General features: G+C 42.0%; 1 protein-coding gene across 13 annotated transcripts in view; it reads right to left on the bottom strand.

Annotated features, from left to right (window-relative positions):
* mef2cb (myocyte enhancer factor 2cb) overlaps nt 1-26,131 on the bottom strand; it is a 289,923-nt gene that overhangs the window by 109,356 nt on the left and 154,436 nt on the right. For all 13 annotated transcript variants that reach the window (XM_072281243.1, XM_072281245.1, XM_072281254.1 and 10 more), the window contains one exon: nt 7,204-7,407. In XM_072281243.1, coding sequence (XP_072137344.1) covers nt 7,204-7,407 — 204 coding nt within the window. The remainder of the gene's footprint in view (nt 1-7,203; nt 7,408-26,131) is intronic.

Genomic DNA, 26,131 nt, shown 5'->3' with positions numbered 1-26,131 from the left:
CTACAACTATGAACTGATTCTACATCTTGCAGACTCACTTTGAAGGACCCTTTACAACTTGTGTTCTCAGTATTAATTTTTATTTGCACAGGTTGTCTTCTTTTGCTAATTGTCAGTTTTGGTCTATTTATATTTCTTTTTGTTTCCTGTAAATGCTTGGAAGAAAATGAATCTCAAGATAACACATACATACTTCGATAATAAATTAAGTTCTGTGTGATAATCATTGTTCTTATTCCCTTAAAAATTCTCCATTTGCAATATTCCAGGGTAGGGGGTTCCCATCCTTTTTAATGCCATGTACTTGTCATCAACGATTAACCAAGAGGTACGTAGATCCCAATTCCAGGGTATCTCAGGAGCGTTTGTTATTGGAATAGGAAAAATGCTGGTAAATTAAATTTAATTTGAATACTTCAGTCCTTGCTCATACATCACAAATACCCATCATTGTTCTAAAACACCACAGTCCTCGGCCCCACTATCTCCTTTGTTCCCCAAGCCCCGATCTTACAGCTAGTGCTGGAAAGAGATGCTCCAAATATTCGTAAACTTGTAAACTCATCTGCACATGGAATATTGTGCTAAGGGCTATTTTTTTCCAGCAAGGAATAAGTGATTGAAGTGCCCAATACTGTAGAACTGCTACTGAATCCATATAAAGCTTCCTGGCATACCTCCCCATATATAGGTTTTTGTGTATGTTTTGGTCTTAGTAGAAAAATCCAAACCACCCAAGATTCAGTCTCTGGAATTTCCTTCTAAACTAACCTCCTTCCTTTTAAAATCTTTCATAGAACCAATATTTGGTCCCTTTTTCTATTGCATCTAGTCCTGTCTTAAAGTATGTTTTCTTTATTAAAGGTAATTCCAAGGGAGTTTCATTAAAAGAGACTGTGAAACTTGACCCATGTTATAAAGTGATGGTTACAAGCCTCACTCTAAGAACGAGCATGTAATCTAATTTGAACTTCAACACACTGACATTTGCCTCACTGTATCTAGGCTGGAACATTGCATCAGCCACATTAACTGAACAACAAGCACAAAATGCTGAAGGATCTCAGCAAGTCAGTCAGCACCTGTGGAGGGAAGTAAACAATCAATATTTCAGGCCAAGGTCCTTTGCACCTCTCTGTGCAGAGCAAGCCTCATGCACAAGCAAGCATATTACACATCCATATGATTTTACACACAGTCTTTAACAATCCAATGCATTTTTCACATTTACATGTTTTACTGTGGAAGATCTGATAGTATGTGGGATTTTAATGATTGGTAGGTAGTCCAGAGTACAAACTTTTTCAACTTGTCTAAATATGTCTGAAAAGCTTTTTGGGGTTATGCACCATTGCAGTCATACCAATAATTATCAAGTAAAGACATTCTAATTACACAGAGCATCAGTTAATGTAAAGACCCGCTTTCGACACCCACGCACACTACAGAGCCATTTCCTCCAGGCATGAAACCATGCTGTCTTTGGCTGTGAAGTTGTCTGTTTTATAAGAAAACTGAACTCGGCGGGTAAATAAATAAATACCTTTTCCTAGCAGCCAGATACAAAGCAAAATGAGCGCTGAGTTTTGCTTTTCATTATTGAAATTTCTTTTGTCACGTACATGAGTAATTTTAGCAATCGCTTCATTCATCTTCAATTAATCACGACGACGGTATCACAGTGCACCTTCTAGCAATAAGCAGAATCATGAAAACTAAAATAACCCCAAAAAGTGGTATTTTACCAATAGGTTAATCCATAACGGACTAAAAGAAAGATACGGTGATTTTCTCAGAATGTGCCATTGTTACATGGGCTCAATTTACACAACAGATTTTACAGACCATCGCAGTAATGAAGCATTGAGAGGGCTGCATATAATCCGGAGTAGGGACCGAGAGCCGTAGGAACGGGCGTGACATCACTGGTTAGTAGTTGATCAGCTTGGCTTTGAAGGGTGTAATCCAATATATTAATCTCTCTTTTTCTTCAGAAACTGAATGCAATTCAACTTATAGTTCACAAAAGCAATGTTGCACTTATAACTTAAATCAATATATTAAAAGGATTATGACCCCCAAGCCAACAGGCTGATCAACACTCCCACTTATTAATCTAACAACACATCCACATCGACCACTCCTTCCATAGTCCCTCACCACTCCCTTCATCCCGCATTCACTGTCCCTTTACCTTGACACTCCACACCTCATTCCTACACTGACACACTCCTCTCCACAGTCCCTCACCACCCCCATCATCCCGCATTCACTGTCCCTTTACACTGACACTCCACACCTCATCCCTACAGACACACTCCTCTCCACAGTCCCTCACCACCCCCTTCATCCCCCATTCATTGTCACTTTACAGTGACACTCCACACCTCATCCCTACACTGAAAGTCTCTGTCCTACTATGTTACCATCTGCCCAGCTGCTCCCTAGAAGAGTTCTTGCCAAGAGTCACTTTGTCGCTTTTCATTTCCTGTCAGAGTCAACGTATGTACAGATAATCCTGCATTTAGTGTCACTGTATGCATATACAATCAATCTAAGTATAAACCCTGTGGCAACTTTATTAGGTATACCTGTACACCTTATTAATGCAAATATCTAATCAGCCAATCATGTGACAGCAATACATTGCATAAAAGCATGCAGACATGGTCAACAGATTCAGTTGTTGTTCAGAATGGGGAAGAAATGTGATCCAAATGACCTTAACCATGGGATGATTGTTGCTGCAGAAACTGCTGATCTTCAGGGATTTGGAGTTTACAGAGAATGGTGGAAAAAACAAAAATCATCCAGTGAATGACAGTTCTGAGGACAAAAAAAGATCCTGTTAGTGAGAGGGGTCAGAGGAGAATGGGCACACTGGTTCAAACTGACAGGAAGGTGACAGTAACTCAAATAACCACACTTTACAACACGGGTGTGCAGAAGAGCATCTCTGAATGCACGTGTTGAAACCTGAAGGGGATGGGCTACAGCAGCAGAAAGTCCCACTGGTATCCACTCCTGTACTCAATAAAGTGGCCACTGAGTGTATCACCAACCACGCTCAACATTTACTTGTACTTTGTTTTATAGGATTGCTTGTATTTATTGTGATTTTATGCTAATTTTGTTTTTTTATACTGTATTGGATCCAGAATAACAATTATTTTGGTCTCTTTTATACTTACGTACCGAAGAATGACAATAAACAACCTTGAATCTTGAATTATAGAACATAGAACATAGAAATTTACAGCACATTACAGGTCCTTTGGCCCACAATGTTGTGCCGACCATGTAACCTAGTCTAGAAGCTGCCTAGAATTTCCCTACCGCACAGCCCTCTATTTTTCTAAGCTCTACATATCTATCTAAGCGTCTCTTAAAAGACCCTATTATATCCGCTTTTACTACCATTAACAGCAATGCATTCCATGCACCCACCACTCTCTGCGTGAAAAACTTACCCTTGACATCCCCCTTGCGCCTACTTCCAAACACCTTAAAACCATGCCCCATGGTGTTAGCCATTTCAGCCCTGGGAAATAGCCTCTGACTATCCACACGATCAATGCCTCTCATCATCTTATACACCTCTATCAGGTCACCTCTCATTCTCCATCATTCCATGGAGAAAAGGCCAAGTTCACTCAACCTATTCTCATAAGGCATGCTCTCCAATCCCGGCAACATCCTTGTAAATCTCCTCTGCACTCCTTCTATAGTATCCACATTGTTCCTGTAGAGAGATGAGCAGAACTGAACACAGTACTCCAAGTGGGGTCTAAATAAGGCCTTATATAGTTGTAACATTACCTCGCGGCTCTTGAACTCAATCCCACGGTTGATGAATGCCAGCACACAATTTACCATAACCTACTACATTTACTATCTGCTTCTAACACTCAATAGCATGAACTGAGTTTGAAAACGCAGAAGATTAATACTCCATAATCAAAACAAAGATACATTAACATTCTATCATCGGCAAATCAGTAGCTTCCATTTTGTCAACATACAAACAAAAAGCTCATGAAAAGGGGTTGATGTGTAAGGCTGTCTGTAGATGCCAAGAACTAGCGACTTATGAACCACAAGGAATGAAATCTTTTGTAGATTCCATCTCAAATGAACATACTGGAACAAGTGTAATGAATATTTTATTTTTATTTCAGAGAAACAGTGTGGAATAGGCCCCTCCAGCTCTTTGAGCTGCATTGCCTAGTAACCCTCGATTTAGCCTTAGCCTAGTTACAGGGCAATCTGCAATGACCAACTAATCTACTAACCAATCTCACTTTGGACTGTGGGAGGAAACCAGAGCACCCGGAGAAAACCCACGCATTCCACAGGGAGAACATACAGACGATGTCAGAATTGAAAGCTCAGTTCCAACGCCCTGAGCTGCAATAGTGTCGCACTACCCGGTACACTACTGTGGCTCATATCTGAGTCATACTTCAATTTTTGTTCCTAGATGGGGCCAATGTTACAAGTACATCTCACATTTGAGAGTTAAGGTTATTGCTTTCCGGAGAGTCACAGAGTTATAGAACTATGGAGCCTTGAAACAGGCCATTCAGCCTAACTGGTTCATGTTAACCAACACTGCTGTTCTACAACACTCCCCACGATCCTGCTCCTGTACAACACTCCCCAGGCCCCTGCTATTCTACTACAACACCCCCTGCTGTTCTATAACAACCCCCAGGGTCCCTGCTGTTCTACAACAGTCCCCAGGGTCCCTGCTGTTCTATAACAACCCCCAGGGTCCCTGCTGTTCTACAACAATCCCCAGGCCCCCTGCTGTTCTACAACAACCCCAGGCCCCCTACTGTTCTACAACAACCCCCAGGCCCCCTGCTGTTCTACAACAATCCCCAGGCCCCTGCTGTTGTACAACAATCCCCAGGCCCCCTACTGTTCTACAACAACCCCCAGGCCCCCTACTGTTCTACAACAATCCCCAGGCCCCCTGCTGTTCTACAACAACCCCCAGGCCCCTGCTGTTCTATAACAATCCCCAGGCCCCCTACTGTTCTACAACAACCCCCAGGCCCCTGCTGTTCTATAACAATCCCCAGGCCCCCTGCTGTTCTACAACAACCCCCAGGCCCCTGCTGTTCTATAACAATCCCCAGGCCCCCTACTGTTCTACAACAATCCCCAGGCCCCTGCTGTTCTACAACAACCCCCAGGCCCCTGCTGTTCTATAACAATCCCCAGGCCCCCTACTGTTCTACAACAATCCCCAGGGCCCTACTGTTCTATAACAATCCCCAGGCCCCCTACTGTTCTACAACAATCCCCAGGCCCCCTACTGTTCTACAACAACCCCAGGCCCCTGCTGTTCTATAACAGTCCCCAGGCCCCTACTGTTCTACAACAGTCCCCAGGGTCCCTGCTGTTGTACAACAACCCCCAGGCCCCTGCTGTTCTACAACAATCCCCAGGCCCCCTACTGTTCTACAACAACCCCCAGGCCCCTGCTGTTCTACAACAATCCCCAGGCCCCTGCTGTTCTACAACAATCCCCAGGCCCCTGCTGTTGTACAACAATCCCCAGGATCCCTGCTGTTCTACAACAACCCCAGGCCCCTGCTGTTGTACAACAATCCCCAGGCCCCTGCTGTTCTACAACAACCCCCAGGCCCCTGCTGTTCTACAACAATCCCCAGGCCCCTGCTGTTGTACAACAATCCCCAGGGTCCCTGCTGTTCTATAACAACCCCCAGGGTCCCTGCTGTTCTACAACAATCCCCAGGCCCCTGCTGTTGTACAACAATCCCCAGGCCCCTGCTGTTCTACAACAACCCCAGGCCCCCTACTGTTCTACAACAACCCCCAGGCCCCTGCTGTTCTACAACAACCCCCAGGCCCCTGCTGTTGTACAACAATCCCCAGGCCCCTGCTGTTCTACAACAACCCCAGGCCCCCTACTGTTCTACAACAATCCCCAGGCCCCTGCTGTTCTACAACAACCCCCAGGCCCCTACTGTTCTACAACACTTCCCAGGGTCCTGCTGTTGTACAACACTCCGCAGGGTCCCCTGCTGTTCTACAACACTCCCCAGGGTCCTGCTGTTCTACAACACTCCCCGGGGCCCTGTTGTTCTACAACACTCCCCATGGTCCTGCTGTTCTACAACAATCCCCAGGTCCCTGCTGTTCTACAACACTTCCCAGGGTCCCTGCTGTTCTACAACAATCCCCAGAGTCCTACTATTCTACAACAATCCCCAGGGTCCCTGCTGTTCTACAACACTCCCCAGAGTCCTACTATTCTACAACAATCCCCATGGTCCTGCTGTTCTACAACACTCCCCAGGGTCCTGCTTTTCTACAACACTCCCCAGGGCCCTGCTTTTCTACAACACTCTTCAGGGCCCTGCTGATCATTGTGAAGGTCCTATCTGGATCTAACTTTGCAAAATGCAGCTTGCAGTTATCTGAGTTAATCTCTATTTGCCAATCCACAGGCCCCTTACTCAGCTGTTCCAGACTCCCTGAACACAAGAGATTCTGCTGATGCTGGAAATCCAGAGCAACACACACAGCATACTGTAGTTGCTCAGCAGATCAGTCAGCATCTGTGCAGAGAAATACGCCTCTCTTCTTTCTTCATTGTCCAATATACCACCGAATTTAGTCCAATATACCACCATTGTCTATTGTCCATTATACCACCAAATTTAGTGTCATCTACAAACTTACTAACCAGATGGTTGTTTGTTCATCTTTTGTGTGTAGTTCTTAATTGATTCTATTGTGATTCTTTGCATCTATTGTGAATACCCACAAGAAAATTAATCTGAGTAATATATGCTGATATATACGTACTTTGATAATAAATTTACTTTGAACTTTGATATCAATATACAGTGCTGTCAAAACAATGCAAATGAACCCACCTCATCTGGAACAATTTATATTCTGAAGCTATGAACTCAGGATGTTTTACAGGCTATTCAAGAACACAATATGGCCCCCTGTTACATGCCTCATCCACCAACAGGTCCCTTAAAGAGCACAGTATTTCCTCAGCACTGCATTGAAACGTTAGCCTACACTTGTGCACTGAGATTGAGAAGTGGGACTTGAACTTTCAACTCTGACCCCAAGCCAGGAGAGGCACAACCAAACCACAGATGACACCGCAATATAATCAGGAATGGAAATCTTTGTCAGATGAAATCCTACCTCAACAATATCCGAATTTGTCCGACTCTCATGCGGCTCATTGTACTCTGTGTATTTCAGCAATACTTTGTCCATGTCGGTGCTGGCATACTGGAACAGTTTATTTGTGCTGTTAAAGATGATCAGAGCAATCTCACAGTCGCATAGAACACTTAGCTCATAAGCCTTCTTCATTAACCCAAACTTCCTCTTTGTAAACGTCACCTGCAGAAAACATAAAAAAAGCATATTGTATAGTCTGAGAACATATATGCTAACTTGTTAACATTTTCAAAACAATAATTGGGCTTTTTCAGAAAGCTACACTACTACCATCTCATTCTGACTGAACATAATGCTACATGCACTTATCTTGAACAAAGCCCTGTATATAGTGGAGGCATCACAGACCGTAGCAGTTAGTGTAATGCTTTTTACAGTGCCAAGGGCCTGGGTTCAGTTCTACCACTGCCTGTAAAGAGTTTGTACTTTCTCCTAGTGACTACGTGGGTCTCTTCTGGGTGCTTCGTTTTCCTCCCACATTCCGAAGATGTGTAGGTTAGCGGTATAATTGGGCAGCATAGGCTCATCGGGCTCGTAAAGCCCATTACTGTGGTGTTATCCTCTTTAAATAATTATTGTTTATAAGATAATAACTAATTATTATGATAAACAAATATAATTTAATTATTATAAAATAGCAATTTTGCATTTGCACGAAGGGTTATTGTACCAAGATCCATGAACAAGATACAAAATAATTATTTCTAATATTCTCTTTGTAGTAGAATGCACCAAATGTGAAAGAGCTGAATATTTCTATTTAAATGTGTTCTGGTCACAGTTTTTATGTATGTGTTTTTCATGATATAGGCTTTGCTGTTATGTATTGTTGTGCTGCTGACAAAAATGGTGGTATTAAAATGTAGACTGTCAGACTAAGGCAGGTAGTTTTCAGGAAGTAGAGAGGCTACAGAAGGACTTAGACAGATTAGGAGAATGGGCAAAGAAATGGTTGGTGTAATACTATGTCAGGAAGTGTATGGTCATGCACTTTGGTAGAAGAAATGAAAAGGTTGACTATTTTCTAACTGGAGAGAAAATACAAAAAAACTGAGGTAAAAGGGGACTTTGGAGTCCTTGTACAGGATTCCCGTGAGGTTAATTTTCAGGTTAAGTCTGTGAAGAGGAAGGCAAATGCAATGTTAGTATTCATTCCAAAAGGACTAGAATTTAAAAGCAAAGATGTAAGTTTGAGGCTTTATAAAGCACTGGTGAAGCCTCACTTGGAGTATTGTGAGCTATTTTGGACCCCTTATCTTAGAAAAGATGTGCTGAAACTGGAGATGGTTCAAAGGAGGTTCATAAAAATGATTCCAGGATTGAATGGCTTGTCATATGAAGAAGTTTGATGGCTCCGTGCCTGTATTCACCAGAATTCAGAAGAATGAGGGGTGACCTCATTGAAACCTATCAAATAGTGAAAAGCCTTGATAGAGTGGATGTTTCCTATGATGCGAGAGTCTAAGACCAAAGGACAGCCTTGGGTTGTCCTTTTAGAACAGAGATGAGGAGGAATTTCTTTAGCCAGGGGGTGGTGAGTCTGTGGAATTCTTTGCCACAGGCAGCTGTGGAGGCCACGTCTTTCTGTATAATTAAGGCAGAAGTTGATTGGTCAAGGCATGAAGCGATATGGGAAGAAGGTAGGAGATTGGGGCTGAGAGGAAAATTGCTGAAATGGCAGAGCAGACACAATGGGCCAAATGGCCTAATTCTGCTCTTACATCTTATCGTCTTATTAGACTATTTTTAATGAGTTATTTGTCAACTCATTTGAGCATTTGAGCTTCTATTAAGAAGTCAGTCAAAAAATTAAGCCTTACAAATAAAAATAACTTCCTTTCAAAATGGACAGTCTCTTTTTAAACTTTGGCTACAATTATGAGAGGGAATAAAAGATTGGAAAAGGTAATTTATTTAGCCAGCAGTCAGACAGTGAACAATGCTTAAGTAGAGTTGATCTCCAAACTTAGACATTTAGCTCCAAATGTTTTGTCACCATGCGAGAAGATATCATCCATGCACCACTGATTGTGGAGAAATAAAAATCATTTGAGGTTGAGGAGTGAGTGAGTGAGTGTGAGTGTGTGTGTGTGTTTGTGTGTGAGAGAGTGTGAGTTTGAGGAGTGTGTGTGTGTGAGTGTGAGAGTGTGTGTGTGTGTGTGTGTGTGTGTGTGTGTGTGTGAGTGTGAGTGTGTGTGTGTTTTGAGGGAGGTAAGGGACTTGCTTTGCTGTTGTCGTTGTTGGTGCTTCTGTGCTCTGTGAGCATGGTGGGCGTGCTATTTTGGCACCAGAATGCGTGGCAACACATACGGACTGCCCCCAGCACAGCCTTAGTTGTGTTGCTTGTTAATGCAAATGATGCATATCACTGTATGTTTCACTGTATATGAAGTAAGTAAATGAATCTGAATCTAATTTTTGTTCCTATAAAGAGGTTCAGTATATAAAGACCTTAGTTACAAGTTTTCTGTTAAGAAGACTTCCACTTTCTCATTTAAGTAAATTCAGTCTTTTCCTACAAAAAAATCTTTTGTGAATTCAAATAAGAGGATAAAAGTATCAGAACGGTAAATGCTGATGTCCTTGTAAAGTTAAAACTCAGCAGAAAAAACATGCTTACACTTCTAAGCCTCCCACTAATTGACAGAAATTAACTTAAGCCTGTTTTTTTTTCTCTGTTATATGCATTTTATTTCGCTGAAGAGCAAGCTAATCAGCAGAACAAGCTATCAAATCACACGTTAATTGGTCCACAATGATGTTCAGTGATGAGAAGATGCAGACAAGCTGAAGTGCCTGTGATAACTGTCTTTGCATTTGAGGTGTGATAATGAGAGAAGACAAACTCTCAGATCACGAAGTCTCACTGTACTAATGAAGTAAATAATCAATTGAAACAAGTGGCCGTGATTAATAATAATATGCTGGACTATTTCTAAGGCGGGGAAGGAAGATTAATTACAAAACACACAGAAATTACTAACTTTAGTCACTCAAAACAACATTATTGATGACGCACAATGGTAGAAACATATGAAGGCAAGGAATCAGTAAAGGATATCTGGTCTATAAAGATACCAGTTAGACTTTTGCAGACTCTAAGCCTGGCAAAAGAATTTTGATGTAAATATTTTCTGCTCTCAAAATGGAATAAATCTTGCCTCCAGGACATTCAAACATTCTTGCATCTTTTATATTTACTTCTCCAAGGGAAGCAGACATTCTAGCCAAGGCCAGCAGATATCCCCAGTTCCCCTTGAGTTGCAGAATTCACAAGGCATTCCAGACAGCAGTTCAGAACCGGAATTGGTTTACCATTGTTGCATGTACTGAGGTACAGTGAAAAGTGTGCCTTGCATACCATTCATACAGATCAATTCATTACAATATTGCACAGGGGTAGAACAAGTTAAAAGAACAACTGAGTACAGAGTAAAGTGTAACAGCTACAGAGGAAGTGCAGTGCAGATAGACAGTAAGCTGCAGGAGTGTAACAAGGTAGATTGTGAGGTCAGGAGTTCACCTTATTGTACCAGGGAACCATTCAATACTCATATAACAGCAGGGCAGACACTGTCTCTAACCCTGATGAGGTGTGCAGAAAGCAATGATGAGTTTTATCATCGGTGTCTGCTTTAACAGAGATGGTACCTCAGAAATGAAAAGTTCTCTACATTTTCTATGATGAAACTTCATTGTCAGAGGGTAGAGCTGTGCTGTGACTGGAAGGCACTCTAACAATGGTACTGAGGGTTGACAGCATCAACAATAGCCTGTCCTGGTTGAATCACATTGACGCAGACATCCCACCGCTCCTGGAAGTTCCGGGAGTCTCCCGCATATTGATAGCGGCTCCCTGATGCCCGAAAATTATACACAATATCCCAGAAATCAGTTTTTTTTGAGAGGGAGAGGAAGAGTGAGAGTGAGCGCGAGCATCCTGATTGGTCTCCCTTCATGCTAAGTAGACCTATCAGTTTTCTCTGTGGGCAGGCTTTATAGTTGACTTCAAAAATAATGACAGTGTTGCTCGCTGCACTGTTTGCAACAGTGACTTTTCAATTGCCCATGGTGGGTTAAAATGTAAAAGACATGTTGAGGTGAGTTTAACAGGTGTCAATTCGTCCATTAGCATAGCTAACGTTACTTAAACTAGCTGGCTAGCTGCTAAGGAGCTACTCTATTGATGTCCTACGTGATGAGGCCAAACTCCCTGTAGACTTGCTTTAAAGTTGTAATAGAATAAAAAAAATGACTCCATGATAATATAATATAATATAAGTACATATTTTAATGTCACATTTTCTGCATATACCCAATTTGGTTTACAGATGAGACAAAATCACTAAACAAAGTATTACATACACCCTTGGAGGTCAACCCGGGGGGTGGGGGGCGATATGGGGTTGTGGGGGGCGGGGCTGTTACCTCCCTGAAATGGTGGTGCTACCTCCCTGAAATGTGTTTTTGCAGGAATGGGATATCTGTTGATGCCACAGCCAAGAAAACTCACCAGCAACTCTAGTTCCTTGGGAGGTATGTTACCGTTGATCCTTCCCAATTTTTACTAATGTACCAGAGAAAGCATCCAGTCTGGATGCATCACAGCTTGGCATTGCAACTGTTCACGACCACAGCGGCAGTAGACCCAGTTCTTTCTCAACCAATACAGATATAATGGGCTGAATACTTTCTTTCTGTGTCATAAATTACCGACAACTCTTCATGTCTTCCAGCGTGTGGAACAACGTTAGATACTTAGGATGTGGTCCCACTTACTGAATTTCACAGTAAGTGAGACAGCATCCCAAGCATTTAGGGGGCAGGTTCAGCTAAGCTTTCAGTCAAAGGCGATCCCCAGGGTGTTCAGTGAAGGATGTGCAGATACCGCTGCAGTCCTGTGTCTGTGGGGGTTGAGGCTCCTGAAGGGTAACTGCTACTTGTCAGACATGAGAGACGATCGAAGTTTGAGGCGGGCGGGCGGGTGGGGGGGGGGGCGAGGGGGAGGGTACAGGAAACCTGGCAACTCCACCATGGAGGAAAGACTTCCAGGGACAACAGAGATGCATTGTGGAAAAATAGCGTCAGATGTTATTATGTGTGTATATAATCAAAAGGAGCATTTATGTGAGGTAAAAATGAAAATATAGCTCAAATCCAGGCAGAGGATATTTACTAGAGTGGTTCCAGGTATAAAGGATTGCAAAGTTCAAAGCAAATTTATTATCAAAGTATATCTATGCCACTATATACAGTGCTGTGCAAAAGTTTAGGCACATATATATCACTAGGGTGCTGAAGACTTTTGCACAGCACTGTATTTGTCAACGTGGAGCAGAGTGCGAGTTTGTAAATCTGGCGGGAGCAAAGGATGTTGGGACTGCCGCAGGAGGGGTGTGGGAGAGGTGGCAGAGGAGTGCTGGGGTGGGGGTAATGGTGGCACAGGTGCAGACACAACCAGCCCTGAGACACCAGGCAAGCAAAAGAAAGTCTGCAGAGGCTGGAGATCCACACATAATCCTGGTGCAACTCAGCAGGCCAGGCAGCATCTATGGAAAAGAGTATTGAAATAGAGTTGATGTTTCGGGCCGAGACCCCTCATCAGGACTGACACAAGGCAAGGTCACTTGATTCCAAACAATTAGTTTATTGATAATTACAGAATGTCTCTATGGCATTTCCCAATCCCTCCGGTCTCCCTTTCCCAACCATGATTCCCTTCTCCCTACCCTCTTCCCACTTTCAGTCCACAATAGAGACCCATATCAGAAACAAGTTTATCATCACTCATATATGATCAGAATCACTCAAATTACTGCAGTGCTGTGCAGTCGAGGTTTATTTTCCTGCAAGTAGTGAAAGGAAAGGAAGTAAGAAAGGCAGACAAACATCCAATGTGCAAGAAAACATTGTGCAAATCATAAATAAGAAAAGTAAATAAATAATAGTGAGAACATGAGTTGCAAGGAAGCTGTGAGGTTCAATTGGAGAAGCCATGGATGCTCATTTTAGTGCAGAGGAGGCTGAGGGGAAATTTGAATATGATGGTAAGGTTACAACAGGCTTTGTAGAAGGTTGACAAAGAAATGGCCTCATTTACTGACAGTGTAAGAACAAGGTGACAGAGGTTTATGGGTGTGAACAAGAGATGCAGAAGAATATAATATTTTTATATAGAGAGACCTGTAACACATTTCCTACACGGGTGATGGAAGTGGAGATGATTGCTGATTTCTGGATTTCCTCTTGAGGGAAATGAACTGCTTGACTACAGGTCTAACTGGACTGCACTGGACAGCCACACACACTACTTGAGCAAACAATGCCTTTGTTGCAATACCTATACTCAGTGGTCACTTCATCAGTTACATCTGTTCAATATCAGCCAATCATGTGGCAGCAAGTCAATGTACAAAAGCATGCAAATGTAGTCAAGGTGCTCAGTTTGACACACACAAAGTGCTGGAGGAACTCAGCAGGTCAGGCAGCATTTATGGAGAGGAATAAATAGTCGACATTTCAGGCCAAGATCCTTCTTCAGTTGTTCAGAACAAACATCGGAATGGAGAAGAAATGAGACCTAACAGACTTTGACCATGGAATGATTGTTGGTGACAGAGTGAGTGGTTTGGGTATCAGAAACTGCTGATCTCCTGGGACTTCCATGCACAACCGTCTCTAGAGTTTGCAGAGGATGGTGTGAGAAACAGAAAAACATCAGTGAGTTCAGTTCTGTGGGTGAAAACACCTTGTTAATGAGAGATGCCAGAGGAGAACAGCCAGACCGGTTTAAACTGACAAGGAGGCGACAGTAACTCAAGTTGCCACATGTTACAACAGTGATGTGCAGTAGAGCATCTCCGAACGCACAAGACATTGAATCATTAAGTGGATGAGGTAAAGCAGCAGAAGGTCGGACGGAATTCCACTCCTGTACCTAATAAAGTGGTCAAGAGTATATGTAATCATGTTATAGCTTAATGCATCTATGTTTGATCTGTGGATCTTACTTTTCTTTCCAAGAGTTAAAAGTGCAACCAAATACTGATGACATATTTCCTTGTTGTATTGCCATATATGACGCAGATATACTTGTGCATTTTAATTCCGATTCCGATTCAAATTCTGACATGTCGGTCCGCGACCTCCTTTTGTGTCATGATGAGGCCACCCTCAGGCTGGAGGAACAACACCTTATATTCCATTTCAGTAGCCTCCAACCTGATAGCATGAATACAGATTTCTCCTTCTGGTATAAAAAATTCCCCTCCCCCTTCTTCTATTCCCCAACTCAGGCCTCTTACTACTTCTCACTTAACTATCACTTCTCTCTGGTGTCCCTCCTCCTTCCCTTTGTCCTCTGGTCCACTATCCTCCCCAATCAGATTCCTTCTTTTCCAGCCCGTTACCCTTCCCACCCACCTGGCTTCACCTGTCACCTTCCAGCTATCCTCCTTCCCGTCTCCCCACCTCTTTACTCTGGCGTCTTCGCCCTTCCTTTCCAGTTCTGAAGAAAGGTCTTGGTCTGAAACTTGTTTATTCATTTCCATAGATGCTGTCTGACCTGCTGAGGTCCTCCAGTGTTCTGTATGTGTCGCTGATCTATTAATTTTGTTACTTTTATGAAAACACGCTAAATCTTACAGTGGCATTTCTTATCACAAAATTCAGGCAGTTCACATAACAAAAACATGACATAAAAATATCTAATCTCAATGTTTAACTAAGTGTTCGCTTTTAGATTGTTGCTACTTTAAAAACAAACTTATCACAACCCAAGATATGTTACTTGCTATTCATTATAAATAAACAACTTAATTTTTTAAAAGTTCAGCAAAGAAAATGCATTTGTATCTATCTCCCTGATTTCTCATTCAGACAAATTCCAAAGCTCTTTTTCATTTAGTTATTAATGTTATTGTAATGCCATTTTGACAAGTGATCTTACTAAGATTGCCCTGGCAATAGGAGACACAGGGTTGAGGTTTTTTTATGATTAGATGTTTGTGATTCGTGCACGAAGGATTAGAACTGGAACCCTTGTTATTTGCAAAATATGTGAATGCGGATATGGGAGGCATTATTGACAAGTTCACTGATGGTACAAAGATTGGTGTTCTTTGGACAGGATGTTTCCTACAGTGGGTGAGGTTAAAACCAGAGGGCACAACCTCAGAATAGAGGGACGTCCACTTGGAACAGAAATGAGAGAAAGGAGGATAGGTATAGGGTGATAGGTGCAGTGGTGAAGACAAGTTCCCAGGATGGATACTTGGCTGTGGTAACAAGTCAGGCTGAGTCCACGTTTGAAGAGTCAGAGGGCAGCAGAGATCACAGAGGGGGAGCAGAGGGTCCCGTCGAAGAGAAGATTGAAACTTCTTCAGGCTATGCGTTTGAAGCAGTGGTTCCCATCATTTTTTATGCCATGGACCCCTACCATTAACCGAGGGTTCGTGGACCCCAGATTGGGAACCCCTGGCTTGAAGAGACTTCGCAGTGGGGCAACATATCATACACATAAGAGTGGTGGAGCATTCTCGATGGGCTGGATGGCTTAATTCTAGTCCAATGTCTTATGATGTTATGCTGGGGTTTTAATTTTATTTTCTGATTTATTTTATTTAGAGATACAGTATGGTAACAGCCCCTTCTGGCCCAATCAGCCCGTGCCACCGAATTACAGCCAATCGACCCTTACTTTGTTGGAATGTGGGAAGAGATTGGAGCACCCAGAGGAAGGCTACATGGTTACAAGGAGGATATACAAACTCCTTACAGACACTGATGCAATCGATCCCAGGTCACAGCCGCTGGAATAGCGTTACATGAACTGCTATGCTCCCATGCTGCCCAGTTGTCATATTCTGCCAGAGATCTCGATGTTGGGTGAAGTGGGCTGAGGAAGCAGCTTATCCACACAAATGTGAACGGGTGAATTTTTGGAGCAATATTGCGCCTAGGACATACACCATGAATAGTCGAATCTCATGGAGTATTGCGCAACAGAGCGGCCGTAAAGTGACTGCTAATATGGATATACAGTAGCTTTGATAACTTGCAGTGGCAGCATCAATACACGTGCTAACGTCTGAGGCACATAGAGTATATATGCCAGGGTGCCTCAGACCTTTGCTCAGTACTGTAGTAATGTTATGTATTGCACTGTACTGCTGCCACAAAAAAAACAAATTTCATGACATATGTGAGTGATGATAAACCTGATTCTGATATGGCTCTCTAACGTGCACTGAGGCTGGGAAGGGGGTAGGGAGAGGTGAATCATCACTGGGAAGAGAGAGGAAAGGGAGTGGGAAGCATCAGAGAGATATTCTGTAATCATCAATATACCAATTGTTTGGAATCAAATGGCCTTGCCTGGTGCATTAGGGCTGGGTGTGTCTGCACCCACGCTGACCCCCATCACTGACACTCCTTCTCTGTCACCTGTGCCTCACCACCCCTCACTATTCCCAGCATCCTTCGCTTTTGCCAAACTCACCCTGCTGACAAATACAATACTGTGAACAGTCTGAAGCACCCTAGGTGCCTAAGACTATTGCCCAGTACTGTACTGGTGACAGATTGACTGGCACTCGGGTTGTCAATGAAGTAAACAACTTTATACAAGACAAAATTTATTTTATTCAATATTATTATAATATAAACATTCAGTGGAATGATGGAGCTCAGCCTGCTTTATCATGGGCACTAAACTCTCCAACAATGAGGACATTTTTAGAAGGCAAGACCTCCATCACTAGGACATGCCCTCTTCTCCTTGCTGCTATCAAGGGGGAGATACAGGAGCCTGAAGACTCACACTCAAGTCTTCAGCAATTGCTTCTTCCCCTCCGCCAACAGATTTCTGACAGACCCTGAACACAACCTCATTACTTTGCTTTCTTTTTGCACTACTTAATTATTTTAAATATGGTTCTGATTGTAATTGAACGTATTTTTTACGTATTGCACTGTGCTGCAAAATAACAAATTTCATGACATATTGTCAGTGACAATAAACCTGATTCAGTACAACAGAAAAAATGTGTAGGCTGAAGAAGTGTCTCGGCCCAAAATGTTGACTGTTTATTCATTTCCATGGATGCTGCCCGACCCGCTGAGTTCCTCCAGCATTCTGTGTGAGTTCCTCTGGATTTCCAGAATCTGCAGACGTTCTCATATTTATGATAGACTGTAAATATGGCTGCCAATTCACTCTTGTATATGGTGCACTACTGGCCACAGTGTAGTTCACTCCTTATGGTTAGCGCAATACTTTACAGTGTCAACTGTAAGATCGGGTTTGATTGCTGACACTATCTGTAAGGAGTTGATACAGTCTTCCTGAGATCACATGAACTTCCTCCAGCTGCTCCAGTTTCCTCCCACATTCCAGTTATAAATGGGTTAGGGTTAGGGTTAGCAAGTTGTGGGGGTACTATGTTGACCAGGAAGCATGGCGATACTTGGGGGCTGCCTCCCAGCATGTCCTTGGACTGCATTAGTTGTTGATGCTAACTCGCATTTCACTGAATGTTTTGAATATTTGTACAGGTGACAAAAAAAGCTAATCTAATCCCTCTACCTTTAAGATTTTAAACTGCTAGCATTTCAAATGTTGTGAAAATTGTTTAGCTGAGATTTGTAGGCATTGTTACTGCAACACAAGATCCTGTATTTTATTCTATTCTGAATCTCTTCTCAGGCAACAGTGTTCATTCCAAAAATGTAAATTTGGAAATTGTTACTAAGGCATCTTGCCAGCACTGACATACTTCAACAAAAAAAAATAACGCAGAACCGAGTCTAATTTAAGCCAAGGCAATTTAAAATAAGGACTATTGCTGATTCTAAATTTTTGTGTGATGCTTCAAAAATGGGGGGGAAAATATCTACTGTAATGTGTTATTTCACCATGTAAGTTTGGATTTTTTTTTGAGGAAGCAACGATGACTCCACAAATACTGAACTCATCAGTACACTATGATTGATCTACTCTGTCCATTTGCTGACACAGCAACAGGTTCCATCCTCCTGTCACACACTATTTAACTTCCAATTACACAATTCAGGTAGTTACAAATAGATTGCTCTGTGAAATTATTTACAGATAGGGAAAGGTTTATTGGGAATAGTGGGTCAAAGAATATACATCCGAATTGTTGATGATTCGAACAGTATTATTTAGCATTTCCAATCAATGTCTCTCAAAGATTAGCCGAAGAATTCTGTGAGGGGCAACATAAAATCATCTTGAGAGAAAAGTATTCTAAAAATGATACAGAAAAAAAGAGAAACAATTAGCTCCTTGCTCTTTGAAACAATAATTCTAATTTTATAAACTTTGCTCAATTTAAAACTTACATTTTTGTTTGTATTATATTATCCTGCACTGAACTAAATGTGAAAACTTACTAAGCAGTTTCGGGTATTTTTTAAAACCATGAGTTATTGCAAAAGCAAGTATAAATGTGTTTCCAGTAAACCATATATACTGAAATAGCATCATCTAATTAATTATTGAATCTTCAAACACTTAAATAATTCATAAATCTACAATTCATTCCTTGAAATTTGTGAAAAAAAGTTTCAGGGAAAAATTATCTTTACAACTGGAACAGTCATGCATGTTCCATAATTCCACAGGAATATAATTTAGGTAATTTTCTTCAAAAAGTCATGCCTGAAAAGGGTGGCATCCATCAGTAAGGACCCTATCATGCAGGTCATGCCCTCTTCTCGTTGCTACCATCAGGGAAGAGGTCCAGGAGCCTGAAGACACACAGTCAATGTTTTAGCAACAGCATCTTTTCCGCTGCCATCAGATTTCTGATGGTTAATGTGCCTGTATACACTACCTCATTACTTTTTTCTCTTTTTGTGCTCTCTTTTTTCACTACTTGTTTAATTTAATCCTTTTTATTTATATTTCTTATTGTAATTTATAGTTTTAAAAACACTAATCTGTATTGTAATGTACCTCTGCTGCAAGATAGAAATTTCATGACATATGCCAGTGATACTAAACCCTGATTATGATTCACATTAAAGTTGGGATTTCATCCTGAGCATTGGGAGAGAAATTCGTAGAACCAAAGAAAAGAATTTGCCCACTGATCCATTGAGAGATAAAGGACAAAAGAAGTTTTTAAAAATCACAAACCATATCAATATCGACCATTTTCTCATTCTTCTTTGCAACCTGCTCCACGCTGACATTGACAATGCGCTGGAAGCAGGCTGCCTGATTACCCTCTTAGCCAAGGAACACAGTGTGGCACAGAGATGCTCACAGCACTAAAATGAAAAACAAAGGCAGCTTTCTCTGTCTGCATACCCATGAATGTGCACTCATTTTGTGACCTGGTAATTTATTTCCTTTTCATAGTGACTAGAAACTGAGTGTTCCCTGCTAAATCATTTTCAGATCTTTCTCAGTCTAACTCATAAACACATACTATTGTGAAAGCACACAACATACTGTGTACTTATGCGGTAGTCATAGGTTGTTCTTTTAAATCCAGACATGAAGCAAAACACAATCTGCATTTATTCAGCTGTGTTAACAAAAAACGTCTGAGCCACACTGTTGAGAAGAATAGTGAGCTTAGCTACTGCGGAATGGACAACAACTGTTGAAGAGTAGAAGGGTAACACAAGAGTGAGCTGCAAGTTGGTTCTGACATCTTAGTGGTTTAAATTCCAAGAGTCTTTAGAGGAAGGACCAGCACACAAGAACCAAAAATACTTGAATTTACAAAATCATGAAGTATCATCTCATGCAGGGGTACCCAACCATGGACCCCTACCATTAACCAAGGGGTCCGTGGACCCCAGGTTGGGAGTCTCTGATTCATCTTACTATCCACTACTGAGTTCAGAATGTTAATACCATGACTTTCCACTGTACAGCAACTTCAATTAATGAGAAAATAAGCAGGAGATGAGTTAAATCTTGAGGGGTAAATTTATTTATTTATTTAGAGATACCGTGCAGAACAGACCCTTCTGGCCCAATCAACCATACACAAAACAGTACAACAAAGTACAGGTCCTTCCGCCTGTTGTCTTGACATGTTAACCTACTCTAGGATCATGGAGCTCAATAGTAAACCCTATCCTTTCAAATAAACAATCAACTAATTAACACGTTGAGTTGCGTGTGGCAGAGGTGAAGAGTCAAGGACATTTCATTATACATTTGACCAGCTTTATTCCTTAAACTCTTTACATGCATTTAATTAATGTGCAATATCCGACATGTTCTCATGGATTTTGTCACAACTCGATTGCTACAGAATAAAGGTGGTAGTATTACCATAGTTTAAACCTTGCCGTGGTTTGGAGATTTGCGTGCCTCAATGGCCCAGAGAGGCTACGTTGGCTGGAGTCAGGGCTTTATGCTCTGGCTCTTGGTAGGGTCACCCCATGTCAGACAGGTCAAAGGGCAGAGTACAGACTAAGAGTGGTCCACCGGTCCTCAGAGTTTGGGGGTTTAGCTCAGGGCTCCCAGCCATGACTGGTCAAACAAAACCGTTACTGAAACAGCAACGAAGAATCCTACATCTGTATGCGATGGTATTGCTGAGTCTCCACCTGGGACTTGCATGACTGACTGTAAACTGAGAGGAAGCTAGTGACATGATGAAGAAGCCGTGAATGCAGCCAGAGATGGAGGACCTTCGTTGCTGCCCTAAACGCCAGCGGCGTAACAGGTAAAAAAAAGAAGGGTAACGAAAAAGGCACAGCGCCTCGGGAGAATACGTGAATCAGCTGTTGTACGACAACAAACAACAGCCAACTTTCAGTCTCCACCTACGATGCTGTGGTTTGATTAAAAGGTTACTGTACTTGTATTCTACTATTTTGAGGTTTTATGTAAAGTATAAAAACAATCAGCACTGTACACTTGTTCTGGTATTAAATTTTCATCAGCAGCACTTTAAAAATTTAATGCCATTACGTAAATTACAAAATAATCAGTATCATAGACTCGTTCTGGTGCTAGATTTTCATAATCAGCAGAGGCCTAAAAATTTAATGCCATGACTTTTCTTAAACTTTTGCAACCAGCCTGCTGAATATTCACACTAACCTTCAATTTTCAGTTTATTGTGATAGATCTTTGCTTGTTTCATGATCAGCATACCATTAAGCGGCCTACGTTCACTCTGAAGCTGATGATATACGATCAAGGTCTTCATTTTTTCCTTTATACAGAACTGTCTGTGGTGTGCAGAGACCTACACATCACCTGGAAAACTTCCCAGCGCCTTCTGGAATTTTCCATTTGTGAAGTCATGTCAGCGCTCAAGAAGAAATTTTGAGTTCAGAGGTTTTCGGATTTTGGGGTAAGGGGTACTTGACCTGCATTTATCTCTATCTAAACATTTTTTGTTTAATTTTAATTAATTTGGACTTTTCAAACTCAAGTGTTTTCAGATCATGTGAATATTTAGTTCTATCATTTCATGCTCGTCTGCTATACAGCCAAACCTCCATTCAGAGCCCTAAACCATCCTTCCAGGTGTGCCAACATCTCACCTGTGAATCTGTTGGGGTTGTCTATTGTATTCAGTGCTCTTGATGCAGCCTCCTCTACACTGGTCAGACCAAACTTAAATCAGGAGATCGCTTTGTCAAGCACCTCTGCTCCATCCACCAAAAGCAGATTTCCCCAGTGTCCAATAATTTAAATTCCTATTCCAATTCCTGTTCTGACATGTCAGTCCATGGCCTTCTCGTTTGTCATGATGAGGCTGCACTCAGAGCAGGGGAGTAACCCTTTGTTTTCTGTCTTGGTAGCCTCCAACCTGATGGCATGAACATTGATTTCACCTTCTGGTAATTTTTTTCCTCTCCCTTTCCTCTTCATCAATTCCCCACTCTGGCATTTTCCCTCTTCTCTTCACCTGCCTATCACCTCCCACTGATGCCCTTCCTCCTTCCCTTCCTCTCATGGTTCGCAAGACTCCCAGGAGGATAATTTACAGGTCAAGTCTGTGCTAAAGAGGCAAATGCAATGTTGGCATTTATTTCAAGAGGAATAGAATATAAAAGCAAAGAGATAATGCTGAGGACACTAGTCAGGCCACACTTGGAGTATTGTCAACAGCTTTGGGCCCCATATCTCAGAAAGGATGTGTCGTCATTGGAGAGAGTCCAGAGGAGGTTCATGAGGATGATCCCGGGAGAATGAAAGGGTTAACATATGAGGAGCATTTGGAGGCTTTGGGCCTGTACTCACTGGAATTTAGAAGAATGCGAGAGGATCTCATTGAAAACTACCAAATGTTGAAAGGACTAGATAGGGTGGTTGTGGAGAGGATGTTTCCTATGGTGGGGGTATCCAGAACTCAAAATTGAGGGGCAACCTTTTAGAATAGAGCTAAGGTATAATTTTTTTAGCCAGAGAGTAGTAAATCTGTGGAATGCTCTGCCACAGACTGCGGTGGAGACCAGGTCTGTGGGTATATTTAAGGCGGAAGTTGATAGTGTCCTGATTGGTCAGAGTATCAAAGGATATGGTGAGAAGGCAGGTGTATGGGTTGAGTGGGATCCGGGATCAGCCATGATGGAATGGCAGAGCAGACACAATGGGCTGAATGGACTAATTCTGCTCCTATGTCTTATGGTCTTATTTTGTTCATCTTCCATCGCCTATCTAAGCTTCTCTCAAATATCCCTCATGTATCTGCCTCTGCCACCACCCCGGCAGTGTGTTCCGAGCATGTATCACTCTCTGTTTAAAATTCTGCCTCTAAATCCCCCCTATACTTCCCTCCAATCACCTTAAAATTTTGCCTTTTCGTATAAGCCATTCCCCCATGGAAAAAAAACACCTCTGGCTGTCTATCTGATCTATGCCTCCGAATTCAGCAGATTTTTGCTTTAGTACGCATTCCCTTTTCTTACTCAACTGTAGATATTGCTCGTTTTTACACATGGCACAACTACGGTGAAACGGGCAGCCAAGAGTCACCATAGAGAATCATTTATTACATTTACTCCTGAAGTGTTCCAGACCACGTAGCATGAATTGAACATAGAACTTGTCCAGTTCTTTCTCTAAAATATAGTTTTGACATCTATACGTTAGGAATCATTAGGGACAAACATGTTTACTGAGGCAATAAAAGACAAGTTGTACGTTGGCTAAAGGTCAAAAACGACCTCAATCCCCCCTCAGCAAATGGTCAGGAAGCACATTTGTCTGTATTTCCTGTCATAACAGGAAGAGCTTAACTTCTTCCCTTTGCAATGTCTTTAGTTCTGCTTCCTACTCCTACACTCCCTCAGAGCTTCCTAAAGGGAGCCACAGTAATATAAGAGTAAATGTATCGTTCTACATTCCAATAGGAACTATATACTCCAGTTGTTACAATTATTTATTTATTTTTTACTTAGAGGAGATACAGTGCAAGCAAGCCCTTCCGGCCCACCAAGCTGCACCGCGTAGCAATCCACCAATTTAATCCTACCCGAATCACAGAGCAATTTACAATATCCAATTAACCTACTAACCAGTACATCTTTGGACTGTGGGAGGAAATTGGAACACTTGGAGAAAACCCATGCTCACACGTAAAGAATGCATACACTTTCTTACAGAGGATGCTGGAATTGAACTCCCAACTCCGAAGCCCCGAGCATCGTGCTAACCGCTGTGCTACATGTTGTACTTTGGTGCGCCAAAACCAACCTGTGCCTCATGGTCAAACTCAGTCAGATCCCCCCACACAGAAAATCATGAAGCTGAGACAGCGGGCATGACCTCAGAATAGAGAGGCGTCTCTTCAGCACAGAGATAAAGGGAGTTTCTTTAGCGTGAGGGTGATGGATCTGAGGAATTCATTGCCACAGATGGCTATGGAGGCCAAGTCATTGAGTATATTTAAAGTGGAGGTTGATAAGTTCTTGATTAGTAAAGGCATCATAGTAAAGGCAAGAAAATGGGATTGAGAGGGAAAATAAATCAGCCATAATGGAGTGGAGAAGTCAACTCGAATGCCAAATGGGCGAGTTGTCTCCTAAGTCTTATGGTGTTAAACTGACACAAATTGGGATGCCAGTCACCAAACCACGGGTGGTTTTAGCCAGTTGGCACTGAGAAGTCTGTGGCCAGTAATGGCAGAAAAGCTGTAAGGGCAGAGAGATTTAAGGATCAAGGATCAACTATGTTCGCCATATTTTCACGTGTATTAGGATTTCGCTGTCGGGACGCGACATGCAACAAAATACAATTACTTTCAGCAATAATAAAGAATTATATAAAAAATAAAGTCAGATGCTAAAAGAGGGTTATGGAATAAAATTTACATAAATACCAGCATGTATTTACTGTGTAAGCAGCATTATAAACAAGTGGTGTAAAGTGTTTACAGTACAGTGCAATGATGGGCTAACTAGAAAGGTTGATCAGATTAACTGCCTGGTAGTATAGTGGTTAGCACTGCATTTTACAGCTTGATCCCAGCTTAATTCCCGCTGCAGTCTGTAAGGAGTTTGTACGTTCTCCCCATGACCATGTGAGTTTCCTCTGGGTACTCCAGTTTCTTCCCACAGTTCCAAGACCGGTCATTGTAAACTGTCCTGTGCTTAAGCTAGGGTTAAATCGGAGGACTGCTGGGCAGCATGGCTCAAAGGGCCGGAAGGGCCTAATCCAAGCTGTATCTCAATAAATAAAAACAAAGTTTCTCTTTTTCTGTTACAATTGCCCTTTGCAGAACGGAGATTTTGGAAAAGGCAGTTTCTTTGGTGGGTAGTGGGTAGTTTAAGTTTTGGTACCATCACTGTCGTCAAATGTTTGATTTCTGATCTGAAGAACGTGGAACCACTTTATTTTACCTGCTGGACGACTGGTGGACTGTTGCCAAAATACGCTTCTGTGAAGGGTTGGCAGAGCCCTTGAAGGAAGGGAGGGGAAGAGCAGAGGAACGTGTATAAACTTCTGTAGAATAACGAGTGCAGACAGAAGGTTGCTTGGAAGCGCTGTCATGACAGAAAGTCACCAGTCAGGTGTCTGGAAGGATCTGTGCCCACTATGAATACCAGCAATCGCTACATTTAACAGACATTTAGACAAGTATTTGAAGAGGCAAGACATGGAGGATATCAACGTCAAATTAAGTCAAAGTAAGGTTTATTAGCAAAGTATGTATATGTCACCATATACCACCTTCACTTCCTTGCAGGCATTTACAGGAAAATAAAAAATACAATAGAATTAATGAAAAAAAATACGTAAACAAAGACTGACAAGTAATCAATATGCAAAAGGAGACAAATTATGCAAATAAACTAGTGCTGAGAACATGAGCTGTAAAGAGTCCTTTAAAGTCCTTGTAACTCAGAAGTTTGAAATACTGTTGGAGTACTTTTTGGCATGAACTGTTCTTTTCATGCAGTCCAAGGTCACCTTGACTGATTTTTTTTTGTGTTCTGTTGAGTCCTCCCCTATTTAAACACAGCAGGTCTTTATAATCCTTCCCAAAATGCTGCTGATTGCAACATCTGAGAGGTCAGGCAGATGAGTGAATGCAATCTGGTTTCAACACTGAAGGTATGCCACTGGGACTTACCAGCAGTGCTAGTTTTCCCTGTATGCAGGCAGCCATTCAAAAACCCTTCTCTCTTTATAACTCAGACTTACTTCACCAGGAAGGTTTCTACTCTCTCAATATTCAGGGAAATAGGCCTCTCAAAGTGAAGTCAAACTCAAAGTAAATACAGTATATTATCAAATTTGCTACCATATAGTCATAGAACACTACAACATAGAAACAGGCCCTATAATCCATCTCATCTACGAATAAATATTATTCTGCCTAGTTCCATTGATCCACACATGCACCATAGCCCCCCATACCCCTTCCATCCATATCTC

This window comes from Mobula birostris, chromosome 17 (assembly GCF_030028105.1).
Source record: "Mobula birostris isolate sMobBir1 chromosome 17, sMobBir1.hap1, whole genome shotgun sequence".
Lineage (NCBI taxonomy): Eukaryota > Metazoa > Chordata > Chondrichthyes > Myliobatiformes > Myliobatidae > Mobula > Mobula birostris.
This window is presented reverse-complemented; position numbering and strand designations above follow the sequence as displayed.